General features: G+C 38.8%; 1 protein-coding gene across 1 annotated transcript in view; it reads right to left on the reverse strand.

The window, feature by feature from the left end:
• Nucleotides 1-24,639, reverse strand: part of KAT6B (K(lysine) acetyltransferase 6B) — a 65,417-nt gene that overhangs the window by 13,726 nt on the left and 27,052 nt on the right. The window contains 2 exon segments of the mRNA XM_010185807.1: nucleotides 20,127-20,220; nucleotides 22,796-22,957. Of these exon segments, the coding sequence (XP_010184109.1) occupies nucleotides 20,127-20,220; nucleotides 22,796-22,957 (256 nt within the window).

Genomic DNA, 24,639 nt, shown 5'->3' on the forward strand with positions numbered 1-24,639 from the left:
TTTCATTACTAAGTCTCTTTTATCTCCAAATCCCCAAGACACATCCTTCTTTCCCTGTCATACACACTTCCAAACTTCACTAACTTAGCTTTTTAGTATTAAGCATAAATCACTACACAGTTTTAAATAAGACAGATACGATTTAACTTCAGACAGATGAATTTAATTTTATTATCTCTTGAGGAAATACAGACTTGTCCCTTTGCTTTTAACATGGCAGCAAAGGCAGGCTAGCCCTCCAAGGGTTGAGAAGACAGAGATCCAGATCACACAGAGACCAGTGACATAGGAAGAAGCACCAAAGAGACACCAAACAACTGAAGTGGTGCACTGAGGAAGACCAAGCAAACAAACTAAAACTGACAGAAGGAAGTCACGTGAAGTTTGAAGACATTCTTGAAGGACTCTGCTGCAATCTGTGTGCCCTCTGTACAGCCTTCATATTCTATAGCAAGAAACAAATCAATTTATCATTTCACTTCTGATAAATGGTCAAAAAAAGAGATCTAGCTAAAAATTAAATAAAAAAAAATTAATTAATTAATAAAAGTGGCATTTCTTTGAATGCATTTAAGACTGACCACTACCAGACATTAGGTTTTCAAGTAAGCTAAGTCATTTATTGGGTAGGCCAAAAAGTAATTGCAGGTTTTTTTGTAACAGATGGACAGACACGTCTTGACACGTAACTAGCTTCATTTAAAACCACAAATTCGTTATGTAACTTGACAGCTGATAGTTCAAGCTTGTTTTAGAAATGGAAAGTGCTCAACTTCATTAACGATTATTTATTTGGTGTTGATTTCAAACTGGAAAATCAAAAGCAATATTTTTGTCACATTTTGCTGTATTGCTTCCAAAAAGGAAAAAACACTCTGCAAGCTCATAAAAAGTTCTGTGATCTGTATGGTCAAGGTGCCTTAAAACTACTACAGCAGTGTCAGAATTGGTTTGTTAAATATCAGTCAAAAGATTTTGATGTTAAAGACGCACCACACTCAGGAAGGCCAATCAAAGTTGATAATGACTAAATAAGGGCACTGATCAACTCTAGTCAGCATTTAATGACATGAGAGATTGCTGATAACCTTAACATGTCAAAAATCGAGCACTGAAAACCATTTAAAACAACCTGGATAGGTTAGGAAGCTTGATATTTGGGTACCACATGAGCTCAAAGAATTTCATCTCGCTAAGCACCTTGACATCTGCAATTCTCTCTTCAAATGTGAGGAAAACAATCCATTTTTGAAACATATGATAATAGGCAATGAAAAATGGATTGTTTACAACAACAAAGAAAGAATATCGTGGAGCACGTGTGATGAACCAGCTCAAAGTTGACTGTCGTCAACTGGAGAAATTAAACGATGCCATCAAACAGAAGCATCCAGAATTGGTGAATCACAAAGGCGCTGTTTTTTCCATGATAATGCTAGACCTCATACCAGTCTGGTCACTCATCAAAAATTTTTGCAGCTTGGATGGGATGTGTTAACACATCCACCAAATTTGCCAGACCTGGCACCATCAGACTGCCATTTGTTTTGTTCTTTACAAAACACCTTGAATGGTGAAACCTTCACTGCTGATGAGGGTATCAGATCATTACTGGAATTGTTTTTTGCCGAAAAAGATAAGAACTTCTTTGAGTGCAGAATCATGGAGTTGCCTGAAAGATGGCAAAAGGTAGTTGAACAAAATGGACAATATATTGTTCAGTAAAGTTTTTGCTTCCCATGAAAAATTCACCTTTCATCAGCCAGAAAAAAAAAAATCCAATTACTTTCTGCCCAACCCAATAACTTGATTTAAGTAAACCACAAAACAAAAACCCCCAGTCTTGTCCTCCCTTCCCTCCAGCCCATTCCCAACCTGGCTGTAGGTGTCTGAATTACACATTTATGTGTACACAAGAAAGCATGGCCACACCGTGGCTCAGTTACACACAGAAGTGGTTAAACTGTGGTACGCGTATTGCACAGGATTGAAGGAAGACTTCATTAGTGGTTTCCTATTCACCTGAGAGGCAAGAGAACTTAGCAAATATGAAGGTTTATGAACAAGTATCTTTGATGCAATTATATTTACTATTTCTATTTAAAAAACCCCAACTGTATATATCCTGGAACAACCCTAGAAATGCTGCACTTTATATTAAATACAAGGATTACTTTGTTTAGCTTAAAAGTAAGCAACAGTCGTTTGGTTAGCATCCACACTTTGGAAAATAAGAACTGTAGCAGAGCAGGTTCTAAGAAGGTGAAATAAAGGGCTATATTTGGCTTGTAAAGTAAGTATATTAGTCCTTTTTAAATGAAAGTGTTACAAAATATCTTGCAACCTCCAATGGGTTATCCAGAATTCTACATTTTACTGAAAATTCAACATAGTCAGAATACAATCTACTCAGTGCATCCTGACGCATTTTCAAAGCAATCTACCTTGGAAGATGCTACCAACCAAATCTCTAGTATAATTTCCTGTGTTCTACTATCCATTTTCTACTTCCTTAATGGAGTATCTGACAGATCAACCTCAACACATGTAATAGACACTGTTCCAAATGCAACAGACACAGTACTGATCTAACACAACTTCTCCATCCCTTGAACTTCCCCGCTTACAGGTAGGCAGGTTCTTTGAGAACAGAGTCACAAAAAGAGGCACTTCACTCTTGTGAGGACATCATACACGATGTTTAACTACTGTTCCGAAAATATCTTTCACCTCATTGCATCATACTGCAATGCACTGCATTGTCTTCAGCAGAAACAGAATCAGGAAAAACTTGCCTGAATGGCACATAAGAGTCCCGATTCTCATTTTGTACCTGGACAAGTACTTCTAAATCGAAGAACCAAACTCAAACCTATTAACCTTGGCTTCCAAAATTAAAACTCTCTTGCCACTGCAATTTGCCTCACGGCAAAGCATAAAAGCAAACTTCAACAGTTTCAAACTTGCTCAAGCCTTGCCTGCATAGAAAGCCAATTTTAAAAACAGGTTTCAAATCACAAACAGGAATGACATAGCTTAGAACAACTGTCAGATTGTCAGCTCTTACACTGTCATGAAACAGCTACTGAGCTGCTACAACATACAGCATGGCATAATAAGGTAAACTGACACCAGCTTCAGTTTGCCTATGAGACATGTCATCTGTATGTACTGGTATTCAGCAGCTGATTTGTAAATGGCTTAACTGCCTGCAAATGAAGGACAAGACAGACACAAAGACAGAAGCACTGTTGCCATTCTAAGGGACATGCTTGCTCTCCAGCTGTGCACTAAGGCCACTGCAATCAAATTAATTTGAATAGCTACACAATGTACAAATAAACTCCATTTTAACTTTCTGAACCTGTTCGGCTATACCAACAATAGTAGTACATCACTGATCCTATAAATAGGCTTAAGAAAGCTGCCAGTATTACCACATCATGAAGTCCAGTTCAAAATGCACCTACGCAACACAGCACTTAAATGACAGCCTGCTAACAGCACTTTACTTCCAAACTTCCTAAAGTTTACTTCCAAAGTAAGTTCTTGTACCATAAGCTAATTTAATGCTAACAGAAGTTTCAGCAGACAGCGTACCTCAGCATACTTGTAGACAGAATTTATACAGATCCAGAAACAACTCAGCATTTGTTAAGTAATTTATACCAACTGAAATGCCATCATCTTTGTAATATCATGATGATACAAATCCATTTATTTCACTCATTGCTGTAGTTGTCCATTCTTCCTTGTAGTTTTTGAAGATGCAAATAACATTTGCCACCTTTAAGTTACTGAGGATGTTCCCCAGTTGCTGTGGCTTCTCAAAGACTCTTGCAGGAATCTCTTGCAGGAGAGGCCTTGCACTCACGTAATCCAGTTCCCTTGGGTGAGTCTGTGTATGTCCATTTTACGTAAGTACTCTGTAACCTGATCTTCCTTTACCATGGATGACAATACTTTCTGCTCCTTAAATTCTGCCACACCTGAGAACAAGCTGTGTCGGTGAAAGCCAAGGCAAAGAAAGTACTGAGTACCTCAGATCCCTTCAGAGATCCGCATCCCCACGATGTCACACAATGCCTACTCCATTCAGCAGCAGGACCATGTTCTGCTCACTCTTCCTTTGGCTGTCCATATACTTGTAGAGCTCTCCTGTTGCTCTCCACATCTCTTCGTTTCAACTCCAACTTAGCTTTGGCTTAATTCCATTCCTGCACATGTAAGTGATACCAGTGCCTTTTGTAGACTTCATTTTTGCGCAAGTCAGGAGCTCTTCCTGCAGCCTAGCAGGCTTACTGTCATGCCTGCTATTTTCATGAACATTAGAATCATTAATTTTTGCAGTTTGAGGAGACTGTCTCTAGCGATCAATGTGTTCTATGCTCCTTTGCCCTTTACAGCAGCATCTAAGAGGATACCACTTACCAGTTCTTTAAATAAGCTAGAATTCTGGGCCTTAGTCTGCTACTTGCTCTCCTCACTTCCTTCGGTGTCTGAAACTCTACTATCTCATGGCCAGTACAGCCTGGGCTACCACTGACTACTACTTCCCTGATCAATTCCTTTTTATTTGCAAGTAGCAGATCCAGGAAAGCATTTGCCCTAGCTAGTCCTTCCAAAATCTATGTCAGAATATTGTCCCAAACATCATGTAGGAATCTGCTGGACTGCTTGTATCCTTCTGTGCTGCCCTTCCAGCAGAGTGTTTCAAGTAGTCCTTGAGAACAAAGGTCCCCCAACTAGCAGATGTCATCCAGTTGCTTGGAAGGTTCATCCTCTTTCCATTTTATTATCCTTCTGCTGCAGCAGTCCAGTCTTCTGACCTACACCACTGCATCTCTGTAAACCCAATGAGGTTACTGTTCTACGACAGAGCACAGCCCTCCAATTCCTCCTTTTTATGTTCAGGACTTGAGAAAATGGAATAATGGGATCTAAGACACAGTGTGAGAGGCCTCCCCTTCCTCTGCCCAATCCAATCACATTGTCCCTTGCAAACCCTACTCTCCAAGGAGCCCAAGACCTGCAATGTCCAAGTTAATTTCTGATGTGACAGTGGTCATTCCAACTGGTACCTGTGACACATCATGTTTGTGTCAATCCCAAACAGCTCTCTAGACCCTCAGGACACCACATTCTGGGCCAACTGTTCCATTACGCTGCCAGGTTTGCACATCTTGGTTATTGGTGCTTTCCACGTGTTTTTTAAATATGAAGCTGGACATAAGTCTACTTTATCTTACTTCAAGACTTCTTACTTCACAAGCAACTTCACCTGCTGCCTTTTGGTTCCCAAACATAGTTCAATCACATTCAACATGCTCCCTCCTATGCTGTGCTCCAAAATCCTCATGCTGAATTAGGAACCAAATTAGTTGTACACAAACTTATTTCTCTTTACCTCACTATCACACAGCTCTAAAGTGCAGTATCTTATTCCATTTCCTGCCATTTAGTCTGACTATTGCTCAGTACAAGAAACTAACACTAATATTCTATCATAGTTTATAGTGTACTGAGTTTACAGCTAAGGTCACTGCATTTGTACATTTTTCTCCTGTTATGAAAAAGTGAAAAAAATACTTTAAACAAGCATAGGTCTTCATGAAGTGTTAAGAAAGACAATTATAAGAAACTTCACCAAGAAGTAAATATATTCTCCTATTATTAGGATTCATCTTGGAGAGCACTTCTATGATCTCATATCTAGACAAAGGTTGGGGAAGGTTCAACACATTTGTGGGTTTTTTTATATTAACATTGTAGATGGGTTTCTGCCCATTTTAAATACTATTTTCCTATCAGGAAGTATTATATCTAACATGAATATGCTCTCTAAACTATATATACTTGCAGCTGTTTAAATAACAGATGACAAAGTCACAGATACTTCAACTAATTGCTTGGTCTAGCGCAATTACGTAATTAACAGAAACATCTGAACCTCAAATGCACGGTGCACCTCTGCACCAGCTGTACAGGCTAACCACATTACAACTTAGAGCAACAGCACTGCAATTAGGAATTGGATCGTATCGGCTATTCACCTCATCATGTTATGCACTTAACCAGTCAGCCATGAAGTCCACTGATCTAGTCTGTCTGCCGGTGAAGTCAGATCAAAAACTCACCACTGATCAGAGCTTCTGGAGCGTACCAAAAGGGATAGGAACAGCGTACTGATGTCATGAAAATGAAAGTCAAATACAACCTGGTTGCTTGGATCATGAGAACAGATCTAGCGATCCTTCCTCAATTTTAGACTGAATGTAGCCTTCACAGCAGAAATACATTTAGAAACACGCACACTGCATCCGCAAAATGAGAAATTAGTGCTATGCCAGCATTCTGGGCTTCAGTCTGATTTATAAGAGTAATAGCTCTTCTGCATGCACTGTATAACTTCAATGTGTCAATCTTAGGTGCATAGTTATGCATGCACATCACAATCACACATAGAAGCGTTTACAAACGCTTCCACACACAGCAAACATATCCCAGCACCACTGAAGTGACTCTCATAGAGAAGACAGAATCAAGCTTATGAGAGCTTTCCCAGATACACTTTAAAGATGCCAATGCACTGTTGAAAACCCTGAGCAGACAAGAAAGCCGCAACAAAGTCATACTACTGCCAGAAGTTGGAAAGAGCTTGAGATGTACTTCTCAGAGGCTTCTAGTCATAAAATAGAGCCTTTCTGAAAGTCGTAAGCAATAGTTTGCACTCAAAAGATTGTCCTTATGTAACCAGGACTGTTAACTCCTATTTATATTTCGTTAGTATTTGTGTCAGAAGAAAACATTCATGAGAACAAGAGAAGCAATCAGTGAACTATTTGCCCTTGCATGTTCTAAGTTCTTCTCAGTCTCTTTAAAGACCAGCCCCCACAAGTGAATTACTAGACTCAGACAGATGGAATCAAGCACTTTAAACATTAAACTTTGTTTTGTTTGAAACATAACCAAGTAAAATAAGTTCCTTAATATGGAAAGAAAGAACTTCTGAGTTTTTATGCAATGTTCTGTATCAAACCAGAGACCTGACAGAACAGCAAGTGCTAGTAACTGTTTTTATTCTACACCAGTATCTAAAGTGAAGATCTCCCTCAAACCAGCATTTCAAGTTATCCTAAGAGACTTCTTTTTGTCTTCTAAAACATCAAAATACTTTGTTTTGAAATTATATGAACAAAGTTGTGAAGACACAGGTTCAAAAGCATAGTCAGAAAATTCAAAAGAGCTGAGTATTCAGAGAGGACAGCTCAATGTAGTTAGGTCAGCTCAGCATTCAAAGTTCAGAGGTACGACCACGAGTGGAAGGCAGAAATAGGCTAGGTGAAAGTGTGAGCTTGTTAAGACTTAAGATTCCTAAAACTGTAATTCGTGTTACTGCTTTTTCCATAACTATTCTGTGTGCCTCTGAACTGTTCTTATCTGTGTCAACGGGAGGAAGGTCAAAGATAGAGGACCTTAAATAGGTGTTAGTACCCTCTTTGAAAGCACTTTTGAGGCAGCTTCAAAGGACCCCAATGCCAAGATCCACACAAACACTATAAAAAAAGAGAAAGACTAGCTGTAACTTGAGATGCTTAGATCAGTGAACAACCTGCTACATTCTCTTTTCTTCTTTGTCTGGTTAAAGAAAAGCTTTATTCGTGGCGAACAGAGTAAGCCAAAGATTCTTTCATTATTGTTACAAGAAATAATGCCAGCTCTCATTCCTCTCCACATCCTCAAGTAAACTCAACGCAGGGGGCCCAAAACCTTTAGTTCCTTTATAGAAAGCTTCACAGAAGAGGTTAGGGCTAAACAAATGCCCCTCATGAAGGGAAGGAGAGGTAAAGATGACTGCATTATAGTTAGATTACAGTTAGACCAACAAAAGGCACCCTTTGAGTGAATTAATTGGCTAACAGTTATTTTACCTGTGCCAGTTGCCAGTAAACCCCTTGAGTGGAGGTTCTGTGTACAAAGTGGGTTACTTATAAGCAGAGTGAAAGCATAAGCAAGAAAAAAGGAACTGAAGTACCCTTAAAAGCAAGACTTCCATGCACAGAGGGCATCAGTCCTACCAATTGGATGAATAAATTTGTCAGTAGGTTAAGTAGTTTGGAAAATCACTAACAAGGGTGGATTGTTCTTGAATTTATAAGCAATGTTTTAAGCGACTATTTAAATTTATATTTTAAAATTACTGAATGAGTGACATTGAGTAGTAATTTTTTTTCACACAACTGTAACCATTGAATGAATTTCCTTTAAGAACTGACATTACCTTCTAGTGTCTAATGCTGACAGCCCATGAATACAATTTTAAAAAATAAATCAAATGTACTCATTAGAAAATACTGCTTACTGCCTTATAGGCTCTATGTGCTCCTCCAAGACTCAACTGACAAGACATAAAGGTGGACCTAGGCGGCTATGCCTAATGTAACAAGTAAACTGACTATGCCCAGAACCTTTACATGACACTGAAGCCAACCAGCACAGACAGACGGCATCCATACCATTAAGCTCCGACTCTCAGCTATGAGTGTTAACCTGGCTGTTAACATAATTCTCCCAGATTCATGGCTCAGGAAAATTATCACACTTGGGAAGTCACAGATGCACTGGACCAAAACTGTATCAGGAATGGTTTTAACAGTTTTAGAGTAGATAACCAAGTTGCAGAGTTCAAGAGCTTTTCTTATCATTGTTTCGTTCATATCTACAAAAGACAATCTAATAGTACTAAAGAACACGAACAAAAGCGAAATAGGGAGTCGGTACTGAGAAGTTAAAAGGCACATCTAGGAAATCACTGCAAATGCTGTGTTTGCTCAGGTAAGTGGTCACAACACACGTACTTCGTAAAACATGAGATGCAAGCTGCCTATTCGTCTTACGTGACCAGCAAAACACCATTGCTGTTCATTTGCTCTACTAAAGCATGCTGTAGAACAAGGAATTAAGCAAGTGAGATTTAGAAGAAAGAACCAACAGATGAAGGAGGTTATTAGGGAATCTCAAGGTGAGACCTAGTTAGTGAGCAGATACAGAAACTGTGTGACAAAAAAAGCACACATTATCTACCAAGCGCTAAACACAAAAACCCATCTATTACACCACGCTTCAAAAATCTAAGCCCAAGAAACAGCAATCTGCTCAATATCAACTGTTACAGCAGTGAACTAGCAAAAAAAAATTAAGCAGTTCTTTAGAAGGCAGAACTGCCTGATAAAAATGATAGCACTAGAAAAGACAGACATCTGTTAAGAAAGCCACAAGGTTATCTCATTGAGGTGAGATGTCTCTCACTGTGCCTCAACAACAGGGTGACAGGCTACAAAATACCTACTTTGTCCACTGACTTGCTGCAACAACTACACTCTGCAGTGAAAAGTAGAAATTCTTGTTCATTAAAGATGCACTACTTAATTAAAATCTGTTTTCAGCCACCAGTCTTTGGCAGATGGCCGCTCCTGTTCACTAATGCCCTATAAAGACACCTTTGTCCAACAAACATTTGTTTTCATTGTTACCATGTTTGGTCTCGCCTTTTAGCTGTTTTCAATGCTATCTGAAATAAAGATGCTCTTCACTTAAAACAGTCTAGGCTTCTGTATCTGAAGTGACATGCCTGATTTCTTTTGCAGTTCTGATAAATGCACAGTGTCTTGAAGCTATATAAAAGCGATGCCAAGAAATCCCAAGAGGCTGACTTTCTTGGAACAATCTTAAGTCAACAAAGCTTGATTCAAAATCCATCTTTATTCCCTCCTCATCTAAATCTCAGCTTGACAGAATGTTCCTTATTAGTTACTTAGGAGAGGCCAAACTCATGCCTTCAGGTCAGCAACACAATCAATCATCAAGAAAAGAACATAAAGTAAGCAGCAGCATTCAGGCTCCCTCACAAATTCACAGCTCCCACAGACAGACACTTTCAACTCCCTCTTAAAGGAAAATAAGAAAAAAGACAGGTTATTCAGCCTTTCGTTTGGACACGCTGCATCTGTGAACACACCAACAAAAATGACCAGAAGATCGTCACAGTGTTCTGGAGTACACACGTTGGTCAGTAGTGAAAAAACCCAGAATAATTCAATACGAGCCACCTCAGGTGGTAAATGACACAGGCTTGTTTTACACAGATCCTTAAATCTGTGGTGTAGCCCGAGAATACATTTTTCCAATAAAGCCTATTTCCTCTCCACCCTCAGCCTCCCATTCTCTGTGTTTGCCACGCTCTCAGCAGTAACAAAACAGTTGTTTTGGGATTGTAACGTGAGAAAGGGAATGCTAAAATGCTCTGAGCTAAAATAAATGTTCTTTTAAAATAAATATGGTCCCACTTCATCCCCTTCTTAATTCTTTTGCATAGCAAAGTATAACTTTAAACAACTTTTAAATAAAGTGTGTTTATTCCTAGGCTATATTTTTGCTATATTCCAGTATTTGTTACAGCAAACTGTAAAACATCTCAACACCAACTCTGGAAAAGAACACTGTAACGTTATTTACAAGAGTTCATCATTCCACAGCCACTCATTTTAAAACTGTTCTCTCTACTTCATATCCATATTTAATTAAAGTAACTATACATTAAAAACAAACAAACAAACATTCCTTCTGATTTTCTTGAAGTAGTTTTTCTAAAACATTACGTAACAATAATAAATAATACATTATTTCCCATGACAAGATTAAGGGATTTAATTTAATACGGGGTTGGACTAGATAATCTTTAAAGGTCCCTTGCAACACAATACATTTTATGATTCTATCAATTCTATATAAACACAAACCAAAAGAGTAGATCCAACCACTCACAACCCACTGCTGCACAATTCTAACTCTAAAGAGCAGGTAGGTGTCAGATGTGGTTCCCAAGCGCCACAAGCACACCAGAGCTTATGAGCCATACACGTGAACACACTTCCTCTGATATCTCTTAACTGATTTGCCCCATTACAGCATTCACCTTTACCTTTTTTCTGCCAGTCCACTTAATTTTCCAGAAGTTATTTTATGAATTAGTATAAAGAACACAAGTTTTCTCATTTCAAGATCTATGTCCTGCTTTCAGCTGAATAGTCAATAGGCTGACATTGCTTGTGTGCTCAGGTAATCTTAGAAGAAGAAACACCATTTCCATACTGTAATGGCTTTGCTCATTTGCTTCATCCCAGCTTCCTACCAAACAAATGAAAGTCTTTCAGCATAGAAAATTTATCACCTTCACCAAGGCTCTTCCTTTACTGATCTAATATTTTCTCAGAGCCACTGTAAAAACCTCAGGCAGCATTTTTACTCTATTCCACCACTTAATTCCTACACATTTACTGTATTTTTAAGAAGTTACTAATCTTCAAAACAGGGATGACATTTTCTCAAATGCCAGTACCATTCGCCAACCATATGGTTGCCCTAAATGACAGGCCACATGTTAGTCCATTACTAGTTCCAAGTATTGTTCAACTTGATTCTTTTGGATGACTGCACAAACTTGGTGCTTCACAAAAAGTCACTGCTTTTCAGGTTTCCTCAGAGAAGTAACCTAATTTGCTGCCAAAGCTGAAAGCCTAGAAACACTACAGAAAGAGCCAGAGAGAGTTATGAAATCAATCTTTTGAAGACCAAAGAAAATATCATACTTTTCATAACCTCCTTAAATTCTGCTTGAAGACTACCACAGGTTTCACGCAAGGCATTTTTTTCAGCGTGTTTCAAAACTGTCTCAAAACTGCTGACAATAAGAAATAAAGCCACTGTCTGTACAGGTCTATGTTACCTGTTGATGCTTTTGGACAGCTTTAGTGTCTGAAGTAATTCCCTGGACTCAATCCACAATTCTTACCACTTCTGCATGACTGAGCAATGAAGATCTTCCACATTTACATAGAGAGATGCAGATCTTCTGAAACAAGTGCAAACTGGAAAGAATTCAAGAATGCACTTTACAAAGATATTCACCATTTTTTAGCCTGTTCACTGCTCCATCACCATCCATTACTTTTCAATAGAAGTGCATACAGGATCATTATGTAATCTGGGTTTAACAAACACCTTTGAGGACATGTGTCCTTACTCTAGTAATATAAATTCTGTCTGTTACTTCCACTGCCAGACTTCAATTGTCTGTTCCTATCGTGGTCTCCTCGCAAGACACCTGAGCTACACATCCCAGAAGGGAATCAGGGCTTAGTTCTAACTAATGGGAAAAAAAGCCATTAAAAGTTGCATGCAATAAATGATACATAAGGTCAAAAAGTCAGCAGCAACCACCAACATTCCCAAACATAAAGACAAGTGAAACAAACCCCACACACACTCACCAAACAAAGCACAGGCCAAACAGAATCCAAGCATCATTAAAACAGGTTTCCTCTCTCAGGCAAAAATAATCATTTCACGATGAGCAGACAAACCAAATTAAAAGAAGGAATTCTGAAGAGAAGGAAGGAACAGCTACAACCAACTGGACCAGAAAGACCCTAAAGATAAACAACAAAAGGCTATCAAGGACTTTGCTCCTCAGCACTGAATCCAGTTGTAACTGTGATACAAATGGACCATCAACATACTACCTGGCACAGCTGGAAAGCTTTATCCTAACACCGTCACATTCGTTTTCTTCCTCTAACTGCTGCTGGGGCTCCAGCATGACATTTGCAATCCATTCAGCAAAAGTATGGAACTGCGAGGGAATGAGCTTTGTGAGAAAGCAACAAATAGTAACTACTGCAGTATTCTGTTCTTGTAATGTTGAATTCTGTGGGTTAGATATGCCACATAAAGAAATAATATTGGGTTGGCCAAAAAGTAATTATGGAGTTTTTTTGTAATAGATGGACATATATGTCTTGAAATCTAACTAACTTCATTTAAAACTGCAAATGGATTATACAAATTGACAGCTGACAGTTCAAGCTTGTTATAGAAAAAGAAAGTGCACAATTTCATTCAAAATTTTTTCGGTGGTGTCAATTTCAAAGTGGAAAATCAAAAGGAACATTTTCATCATCTTTTGCTGTATTACTTCCAAAAAAGAAAAAAAACGCTCTGCAAGCTCATAAAAAGTTATGTGATCTGTACAGTGAAGATGCCTCAAAACTACAGCAGTGTCAGAATTGGTTTGCAAAATTTCAGTCCAGAGATTTTGATGTTAAAGAGGCACCACATGCCAACTGAAGTTGGTAACAACAAAATAAAGGCATTGATCAACTCCAGTCAGCGTTTATCGACACAAGAGATTGCTGATAAGCTTAACCTACCAAAATCAGGGATCGAAAACCATTAAAACAACTTGGATATATTAGGAAGCTCAAAATTTGGGTACCACATGAGCCCAAAGAAATTAATCTCACCAAGCGTGTTGACATCTGCAATTGTCTCTTGAAACACAAAGAAAACGATCCATTTTTGAAATGTACGATAACAGGCAATGACAAATGGATCATCTACAACAACGAATGAAAAAGACTGTGGAGCTAGTCTGATGAAGCAGCTCAAAGCACTTCAAAAGCAGATACGCACCAAAGGAAGGTTAAGCTGTCAGTCTGGTGGAACTTCAAAGGTATTGTGTGTTTTGCATTGCTTCCAAGGAACCAAACCACCAATTTGGACATGTACTGTCATCACCTGGAGAAATTATACCATCAAACAGAAGCATCTGAAACTGAAAAGGTGTTGTGTTTCTCCATCATAACGCTAGAACAGTTTGGTCACTCGTCAAAAACTGCAGCTTGGATGCATTACCACATCCACCATACTCGCCAGACCTGGCCCCATCAGACCACCATTTGTTTTGTTCTTTACAAAACACCTTGAATGGTAAAACCTTCACTGCTGATGAGGTTATCCAATTGTTTGTTGCCAAAAAAGGTAAGAACCTTTTTGAGCGCAGAATTGTGATGTTACCTGAAAGATGGCAAAAGGTAACTGAACAAAATGGACGCTGTATTGTTTAATGAAGTTTTTTCCCCACAAAATATTTGCCTTTCATTTACCCAGAAAAAAGGGCATTGATATTTTTTTTTCTCCAACCCAGTAATATTTTTGGTACTGCAGCCTAATGAATAGAAACAGAAAGCATATGAAAATCCTAGGCTTTGTGAAAACTCAAATCAAGAAAGTAAAGAAAAACTTCTTGTATGGAGAAGCTGTTAAATTTCTAAAAGAAATAAAGAGGGCATGGAAAGAAGCAGCTACAACATTTTAGCTTCAGTGTTTGCACCGTCAAAACCACAACAGCAGCACAGGCTGAACTGACAGAGAACATACAAAGACTTACCCAAATCCATGTACAGATAATTCTCCTGACAGGAATGATAGCTGTGTATCACTGCAAATGGACTCGTATGGACATGAAGTGAAACAAACCCAGAACAGAATCACAGAATCACAATGTGTGGGTTGGAAGGGACCTTTAAAGGTCATCTTGTCCAACCCCTCTGCCATGGGCAAGGGCATCTTTAACTACATCAGGTTTCTCAGAACCCCATCAAGCCTGAATGTCTGCAAGGAGGGGGCTCCACCACCTCTCTGGGCAACCTGTTTCAGTGTTTCACCACCCTCATAGTGAAGAACTTCTTCATAATATCTAATCTAAATCTACCCTGCTCTGGTTTAAAACCACTACCCCTTGTCCTATTGCTATGCGCGCTTGTAAACAGTCCCTCCTGAGCCTTCTTGTAAGCTCCCTTCAGGTACTGGAAAAGCTGCCCCAGAGCCTTCTCTTCTCCAGGCTAAAAAAACCCCATGTCTCTCAGCCTGGCCTCACAGGGAAGGCACTTCAGCTCTCTGATCATTTTTGTGGCCCTCCTCTGGACCCACTCCAACAGTCCACATCCTTTTTATATTGGGGGCCCCAGAGCTGGACGCAGTACTCCAGGTGAGGTCTCACAAGAGCAGAGTAGAGGGGCAGAATCACCTCTCCCAGTTCGCTGGCCTCACTTCTTTTGATGCAGCCCAGGATGCGGTTGGCCTTCTGGGCTGCAAGTGCACATTGCTGGCTCATGTCCAGCTTCTCATCCACCAGTACACACAAGTCCTTTTCCGCAGAGCTACCCTCTGTCACATCACCCCCCAGCCTGTACTGATAATGAGAACTGCCCCTGCCCAGGTGCAGGACCCAGCACTCGGCCTTGTTGAACCTCATGAGGCTCACATAGGCCCATTTCTCCAGCTTGTTCAGGTCCCTCTGGCATGTCAACTGCCCCAGTCAGCTTGGTGTCAAACTTGCTGAGGGTGCCCTCAATCCCACTGTCCATATCATTGATGAAGATATTAAATAGTACTGGTTGCAGTACGGACCCCTGAGGGACATCACTTGTCACCCATCTCCATCTGGACATCGAGCCGTTGACCACTACTCTCTGGATGTGACCATTCAACTAATTCCTCATCCACCAAACAGTCCACCCATCAAATCTGTGTATTTTCTGCTTAGAGAGAAGGATGCTGTGGGAGACCATATCAAAGGCCTTGCAGAAGTCCTGAGAGATGACATCGATTACTCTTCCCTTGTCTGTTGATGTAGTCACTCCATTGTAGAAAGCCACTAGGTTGGACTTGTCCCTAAGTAAAGCCATGCTGGCTGTCTCAAATCACCTCTCTGTGCTCCACATGCCTTATCAGAGCTTCTGCTCCATGACCTTCCCAGGCACAGAAGTAAGGCCGACTGTCTTATACAATAAAAGAGATCTTAGACAATAAAAGCCTGCTCTCTAGTTTATTTCTGGATCAACTTGAACTGGAGTCTACTTGCCTGTCCCGGTTTGAGCTTAATAGAACTAATTTTCTATTTAGTGATTTTACTTTTCAGCACAGTCTCTTTTAAGTGGCTGAACTTGCTGAAAACTAGCAGCATGTTTTTCAGTAAGTGCTGCTAGAAGATAAGGTCAGTTGTCTCACCATGTGTGCCATATCTGCGCTTACAGGGGGGTAAGCGGACCCAAAACTGACCAATGAGGTATTCCATCCCACATACGCCATACTTGGTATAAAAGCTGAGGAATCATGAGGGGCTCGACCCTTCTTCCATCTTGGAGCTCTTCCATCTTGACCCTTCCGTCGGTCTCGATCCTGCAGAGGCCGAGGCCTGAGCAGAACCGTGCTCGTTCATCTGCCGCTGATCCTGATTCGTGTGTTCTGCATCAGCTCCCACCTGCTGCTGAGTTTGGTGTGGGACTTTTCCAGTGCCCGGCTCTGCAGAGCCTCTGGTGATGTATTCGTCATTGGGGAGAGGGCAGGGGAAGGATTTTATATTGGTTTTGTATATACTTGTACTTATCTGTATATATATTTCATTATTTTCCTATTTACATTATTATCCTGTAGTATTAGTATTATTGTTTTATTAAATCTGTTAGTTTTATTTTCCAACTCGTAAAGTCTCTCTCCCATATTTAATTTGCAGCAGCTACAAAAGACTTATGCAGAAGTCAATTATTCTCCCTCAAGTACAACCCTGCAATCACAATCCAGTCAAACTCACAGAATACAAGAACATGGAAATAAAAACAAAACAAAAAGCCCAAACTCAAAGAAGTTCAGTAAGAATTATTCCTGTCAAAGGCAGGAAGGTATAAATATAATAAGAAATTAAGACCCTTATTAATTTTCAGGAACTGCTCTTGTACATTTAAGTATACTTGAGGTAAAAATTAGGTTCCTTACATGAAATATCAACAAAGTGTTATAAAATAATATTTAAAAACATTAGGAGTGTAAACAAAATGAAGACTTCATGTAAACCACTGTCTTCAGCATGACATGCTTCTAGAAAACAACACAAGTTAAACTGATCTTATCTTACAGTAAAGTGAATTAAGCAAAATGAAGCAGTATGAAATCTACAATTTTACAAGTCAACATTATAGTTTGAAAACTATTTAGAACTAAATTTTTCTCTATTTCTAACAGCCCAACAAGTTCCTGTCACAGTCAAAACCTGTAACTTCCCTGCCAAAAACACCCAACCCAAACCCAAAAACTTACCAGGCTTTCAAAAACAAAGAGATACAGACACATATATTGTGTTTTTCTAGTGAAATGACCAATGACATACAGAAAACTACACATGAAATTTTTGCTGAAGACGATCAAGCTAGAGAATTCAAGCATTTTGCAGCACCCTTTCTTCACACAAAAGAAAGTACTCTTCCTAAAAATCTTTTATCCACGTGTGAGATCGTAGATTCTTGAAGAGATAGACAGACCTTACACAAAGCTTTATGTTGGTGTCTACACAGTAAGAAATAGCAGTATTATCAATTTCTATTTGAAATACAGCTAAGTTTAAATGTAGTTAAATTTTTGCTAAGTTGAAAAAAAAAAAGTCCACAGTCAGACAACAAATACCCATTTTTCTTTTAGCAAAATAATTAGTTTTTCTTTGTAAGTTATAGGATGACCACATAGAGTCATCTGTAAAGATTAAATTAGTACAATACAAAAGAATGCATCACAGTCTGAACAAACAAATGCATTTCACTTACCAACAGAGAAGCAAATTCTGTAACACAAACTACATTTTCAGCAGACTGCTGACAAAGCAGAATTCGTATAGTGACCTAAGGCTGCCCTCTTCCCAGCCTTTATAACTGTCAAATGTCAAAATATATGCAAAGTAATTGTAAGCACTCAACTACTCGCACACAGTTCTTGAGACCTTCCCTTCTGTGGTTTGTAACTATAATTTTCTGAAAATTACTTGCTCACTAACATTTTTATTTTTTTAGTCTAAAAACTGTTGTGTTTATTGATATTAAAAGGACAAGTATCAGTGACTGCTTCACAGAATTCAAAATAGAGCAGGTTAATGTGTTACCTGCATGACAAATGAAGACTTAACATTCATAGCAACTTATTCTCAAGACAACAAAAAGTGAACAAAAAGGGTGAAGTACAAAAAAAGATGGCAGTCAGTCAATTACAATATCAGAGGTAGAAACAAAAGGAAAAACCCCAAAATTCCAAGGAAAAAAGTAAACAATTGATTCTCAGGGTTTTTTTTGTGTGAAGACTGATTTTGGACTCACTAATCCAGATGAGGTTAGAGCTGCCTCATTTAACGGCATTCAGCCTCCATCCTGCAAAAGGATGTAAATACAACCTAGGAAAACAAGCCTTGGAAGTTTTACCTTCCTTTCTACACCTAGGGAAAAAACAGTCACAAGCAGTTCTTTCACTACCTTTGAAGTAGTTTGTACCTCACTCTCACTACAGAGCCAGACTTTCTCAGTCACCTCTTTTTTTCTTCATTCTGTTGGAAACTGAGGCAGTCTGACTCCCAGTGAGTTATGGGAAACAAAGAAAGGAAAAACACGGTGACAAGGTACTGAAGGACTGCCTGTGTGCTCACAAAGCAGGCAGTCGGTAGCTAAAGCGGAAGCTAAAGCTAGACTCTAGACTATGCCCAATATGCATACAGCTGCAGTCTATACCTGTGATATGAACACGTCTGCAAAGAGGAAAGGCGTAAGAATAGCACCAGATAAGCTTCAGCCTAAGGATACCATTAGGTCATGCCGCAAGTCATCACAGAAATCCTACTGATACAAACAATCCAATGTGCTTCCAGATTCTTCCAGAAGGGGAACACAACACCCTGCTGATGTTTCCAGATTAAGCAGCACACGGCACAGTAACACACAGCACAGATCCAGAGACACAGCACATCCATAAGCAGACCTTCCGCAGAATCCAAGGATTTCACTGTGCTATCAAGTTTTGCAGACGTAACTATCACAAACTCAACCAGAATAACATTTGCTGAGAGCGTTTCTTCTGAAAGACACCACAGAGTAAAAACCATCTTCTTCGGTTTTCTTCTTTAACCTAGAAGTACTTACCAGTTTTGCCCAGTAAGAGTTCCCCATCTCCTAGAGGAGATCCTAAAGAAGAGATCCTAAACCCAAAATAGGGCAAATGTCTACCAAAAGTAGAAAATTTCTACCTAGGTAAACCCAAAGTTCACTCTGCAGTTCCAGAAATACACGCTACTTCTCACTGCCTCTCCTAAAAGGCACACAATGGAACCGCTATTGTGTTTCACTCCCCAGATGGCTACATTTCCATGGTGGATTAAGTGGTCCAGAACATCCCTACCTAACTCAAAGGGGTACAGTGAAGACTATAAGGCCTTACAATGATGAAACATACTAATGATCTTTACTGTAGTCATGCTAGGTAAAACACTACAAGACACAGAACTTGAAAACTCTACAGTTACAAATTCTTATCTCTGTCCTGCTGTTATATTGCAATATATTTTTATTTGCATTTTAATGTTATTGCTTACAGCTTCAGGGTGGGAGTCCTATTACCTTAACTACCTCTATTATCATGTAATTCTACAGTGATTTAAAAAAACATACGTAATAATGAAAACTGACCACATACCATATACACTAATTCCTTGTCATCCTCCCTCTAAATTACAGTAGGCAGCTGGATTCAGTAGTACTGAGGCCACTTAGCTGAGAAGTTTGTTAGATGATTTTGTTTGGAGTTCCATTGCAGCTTAAAGATTTGGGGAGTAACAAATCTATATTTGAACAAGTGTGGCTGAAGCTTTCCAACAGGTCAGACAACTTAGCAAAATAAAGCAGCAAGTACATATACAGCCATGAGCACCTACAGGTTTTTTGGTAACAATTTCCACAAAGGAAGTGATGAACTTTAAGACAAAATACATTCCCTCTACGCAGCAATTCTTCAGCTAAAGCAGTACTTTAGCTAAAAGAAGCTATAAGTTAGAAATATTAGAATGTAGAGAATGCCTTGGACTAACACCTTCTTAGCTTTAATCACAAATAATTGCCTCTTCTTATACTAATGAGCAAAGCAAAAAGGAAAGTAATTTAGACAATTCATTCAGGGTAATAGCTTTGTGCGCTAATATTACTGCTAAGAGATTCATTCTCAATTTCCTTGAGTACAATAATAGAGCAGCAGTAACTTTTTCACTTCAGGGAGCTTTTCTATCCTATGTAAATATAAACAGAAATCCCATTATCTATTGATAAAAACAACAAAGCAAGTTAAATAAAGTTTCGTATGTTACAATTTCTTATAACTGCCACCAGGTCCCTGGATCACAAGTGTAAATAAAGCACTTCACTTACTGAAATCAATGAGAAACCTTCCAAATCCTTGCCTTTGGTACTGGGGCATGATCATTATGCAGGAGACATTGTACTTCTGCTGGCAAAGCTTTTCCTGTGGGAAGGAGAAACAGATCAAGTATGTCAAAGTACTGCTGAAGTGGGCAATTGCCTGCACCTGCCACTGTCCTTGTAAAACATCCCAGTAAGGTGAACAGATGCATGGGGTCAGTACCAAAGTCAAATAATTCCACATTTAATTATAAGCAGGAAGTATCAAACATACCCTGAAAAATATTTGTAATTAGTTAACTACTCAGCATCTTAAAAATTAAATACATTGTCTAAACAGCACAATGAAGTTTAAGTGCTGTAAAGGAGAAGGACAAGAGGAAGAAGGAAATATTTTAATGCTTCACTGACCACTCTGTCAAGAATACACAAGTAGAAAATAATATCCATACACATGGTGAAGCTGTATTTTGTGCAATTGCTGCACTAAATGCCTGCTGGTTTCCATCTTTATTTTGTCTTTTCTCTCTGAATGAACATGAAGTCAGAGTGGGGGGGAGGAATCCCATATCCATAGAACTAAGAAGTCCTATTTGAAGCATACAAACTTATTCAAAGCTGAATGTTTCTCACCTGAATCCAAATTAAGGCAGAAGGCTCAGAAAACAGAGCTCTTTCAGACTGAAGTCATATAACATAGAGCCAATGCAAGCAAAAATTACACTGATTGTTTAAGACAATGGAAGGAAGCATCTAAGCTAAGAAGCTATTCTAATAATGTAAGGTTAATAAGTTCTTTCAGGTTTATTGACAGAAAGGAAGAAACTTGAAGCCTTGCTACCTTTAAAAGATTGCACAAACACATACACACAGGTAAACCCCCCAAACCACTACCAAAATCAGCACTAGGTGGTTTTGAGGGAAACCAAATAAACCAACCAAAAATATCCAGATCAGGATAACTGACAAGAAGCTGTGGCAAGTACATGGATAGTTTAAGACACCATCTATCACTTCAGCCTCCACAGATAACACTAGACCAGTGATGACACTGACAGGATAACATGACAGTATGCTGGTTTCCAAACACTTCTTCAGCTGTGAGAGCTGATACCCATGCCATAGTTTACAAAGGTTTCTTAGCTTCTACAGTACGGTGAAGTATTTTCTCTGTGTAGGCCTCCTAAACTCCCAAGACTGCTGCTAATATGAAGTTGACATCCCAGCAATGTATCTGTAATCAGGAAAGAAAAGCCAGAGCATTTCTGCCAGCAAGAGCTCATACACACACACACACACACACACACACACACACACACACACACACACGTTTTGTTTTGAGGTTTTTTTGGGGTTGTTTTTTTTTGGGGTGTGTGTGGTTTTTTTGTTTTGGTGGGGTTCTGTTTGTTTGTTTTTGGTTTTTTAAAGAGGGAGGGGGCAGGAAAACACACATGCAATTCAGTAAACAATTTCCGTACTTCAGTGGAATTTGAGATGTCTTTTTCCCTAAGTTTTGGTAGCCAAAACATTTGTGATCATCAGATGTGACAAACAGACTGGCCAAAAGCAACAGAGGTGAAGTGGGGGAAGAAAATGTATCCTTGCTGAAAGAAGAAACAAACATCAGGAGAGACTCATCTCAACACCTGCAGTACCTTAAATAAATCTACTAGAAAATACTTGCCTGTATCAGAGTTGACATGTTTGTATGCCACAAGAACTTTTAACTGACATAGGAGAGTGCCTGCCTATCTCACCTTAATCCCAGCAAGGCCCACGTCTTGGAAGGCACTGGTCAGACCCTCAAGAGATCACTATAATACGCAGGTACTCTGAGATGATATTTAGATGTCTTTAAAATAATATCTTCACACAAACAGTCAAGAAAATTATATACTGAGAGAGGTGATGGGGCAAGAAATACTGAATTTCTGAGTAACTATAACAATTCATCACATTTCTTGGACAAATTGACTAACGAAAGCTTTTCCTTTTGCAGACATCTAACTATACTTAACCATGATTGTTGGTCATCTTTGTAAAGACAGTCCACATAAGTATTATTTTTGCCTATAGCAGCCATCTTCTGCTTTAAAATTCAAAGCAAAACCACAACCAATAGAGACATCTGCTCTAAAGAAGGCATCCACCATAAAGTTAGGCACTGCATTCTTGCACTTACTGTAATAAGTAACTGCATCAGATCAGACTGTACACAAGAGATAAATGCAGCTGGCCATTTATGTCTAAACAGCCAACTTGAACTGCCTGCAGTAAAACCATGAAAATACATCATTTCAAATACCTAGCACTTTTAGAAGCTCGACTCAGTGTATTATTGCAAAAATGGAGGAGGAGGAAAAAGATTTAATTTTCAACTGAAACCACAACACAGTCTGGAAAGAAAAACAAAACAAACCCCACAAACAACCACAAGAACCCCCTCACCACCAAACCAACAAAGAAAAACCCAATGCATGTGGCTGAATGCACATACCATTTCTCAATTTGCATCAGTCTTTGAAACAAGAAAGTACGAGTGTATTTGTGGCAATGCACGTTCTAGCTGAGATTTACAGAGAAGATTTCAAGCTTCTGAATTGTTTTTCTTTGCTGTTGGCAGAAATATTAAGGAAAGCGGGAAACTGCAAATGTTCAGCAAACACATTGTTTTTTACCTTTGAGAAATATCCAACTAAATGGCAGCCTTTCTCATCATTTTTTGTAAGGACATAGAAGAGGAATGGTTCGACATCATAATACAAGGTTTTGTGGTCCAGAAAGAGCTTAGCTAACAAGCAAAGATTCTGACAATAAATTTTGCTCACATTTCCATCAACCTAGAAAGCAGGACAGATGCAGTTACTTCCAATGCCACCAACACGTTAATACAAAACAACTTTTTGAATCAATCACATCCTAAAAACAAACATGAACTAATGGTGTTACAGGAAAAAACCCCTACACATTAAGAAGATAAATGCTCCGACTTCCTGTTAAATAAGAATTCTCTGATTAGTACTAATTACTTTGCATTTGTAAGTACCCTCTGAGGATTCAGATTTATTAAACAAAGTAACTTCACCTTTTAATTGTTCAAGTGAGACTTACCTCTCTCACTTCATTCCTGGAATTAAAATGAATGACCGGCAGCCAACAAAAATGTATAGTTAAAACTGCGTTAAACTGTGGTTTGCTAGAAGGCAGTACAACAATAAAAAACCAAACAAAACAGAACAATGAAGAGTATTGCATTGAATCCTTAAGCTGTAAGGCCAATGAATAAGTTGTCAATTATGTAACAACCACAGTAACATTTTAGATAAATTAGACAAGACAACATTTCTGTGCTAGACTAAAACACTACTGAGCAAGAGAAATAAATTTTCAGGCTAAATGCTACCATTAGTCTAGGTACGTTACGAGTGTAAAGAGTCAAGCTGTGACTCAGACAGCTGCAGAAAAGCCAGACACAGATGCAGATTTCCTAGATCAATTAAGTTACTCCCTGAAAGGGACAGCTCAGTCAAAGGCAACAGCATTTTATAAGTAATCTTAATGGAAAGGTTTGCGTGTACTTATGTTCTTTGATAAAGTCACTAGCTGTATTTCATTCTCAGAGACGGTCAAATGGTATGCACAGTATTCTATTCTAATAAACACACTATTCTAATTTGATTTTAGTAAGAGCTGCAAGTTACAAATCTGAGTAAAACCCAACCTCTTGGATATATTAAGGGATTTCAAGTTGACTTCAGTAGTACAGCTGCATTATCTGGATTTACAAAAAAACATTTAATGGACAGCTACTGCTCCTAAAGGCATCAGAATAAACTTGCATACAGCACTTGAGAACCTACCACGTACATTAAGCTCTCATAAAACTCACTCTGTTGTCTGGATGCTTTTTTATTCCTTTTCACACTTATTAGCAAGTACAAATTAAATGCAAACATTAACCAAGTAGATCATCACTGGGTAAGCCATAAGCCTGAAAACCCAAATTATATAAGCTATCATTTTGAGTAAGAATATTTGTACAGAAATGTCAGAAATTCCTTAAATTCCAGGCAAACACAGCTTGTTCATCAGTTTTAAGTGGGGGGGGGGGAACAGGGATTGCAACTTCAAAAGCAAGCACCTGTCAAGTTTCTTGCACACAGCATAGTAGTAAACTATGTCAAAGTCTTCTCTCAAATCTGTCAAAGTCACGCTATGGGCAGAGGTACATAAATCCTAAATGGCCAACTCATTTCTATTTCTCTCATAAACAGAAAACATGAAGGAAACCACAAACCCTTCATTCTGTCAAACAGAAAATGGGTGCACAGAATTTCTGAAAGTATATGTGAGGAAAGACACCATCTGATAAGGAAGTTTTCACAGTTATAAGCGTAACAACTGACACTAACCTTTCAAATAAATAAATAAATAAAACCCCGCCACAACCCACTTCATTTCAGAAGTCTCAATGTAAGTGCTTATTGAAGCACCCAAAATAGAGAAAGAAAATAAAAGCAGT

This window comes from Mesitornis unicolor, unplaced genomic scaffold (assembly GCF_000695765.1).
Source record: "Mesitornis unicolor isolate BGI_N332 unplaced genomic scaffold, ASM69576v1 scaffold1936, whole genome shotgun sequence".
Lineage (NCBI taxonomy): Eukaryota > Metazoa > Chordata > Aves > Mesitornithiformes > Mesitornithidae > Mesitornis > Mesitornis unicolor.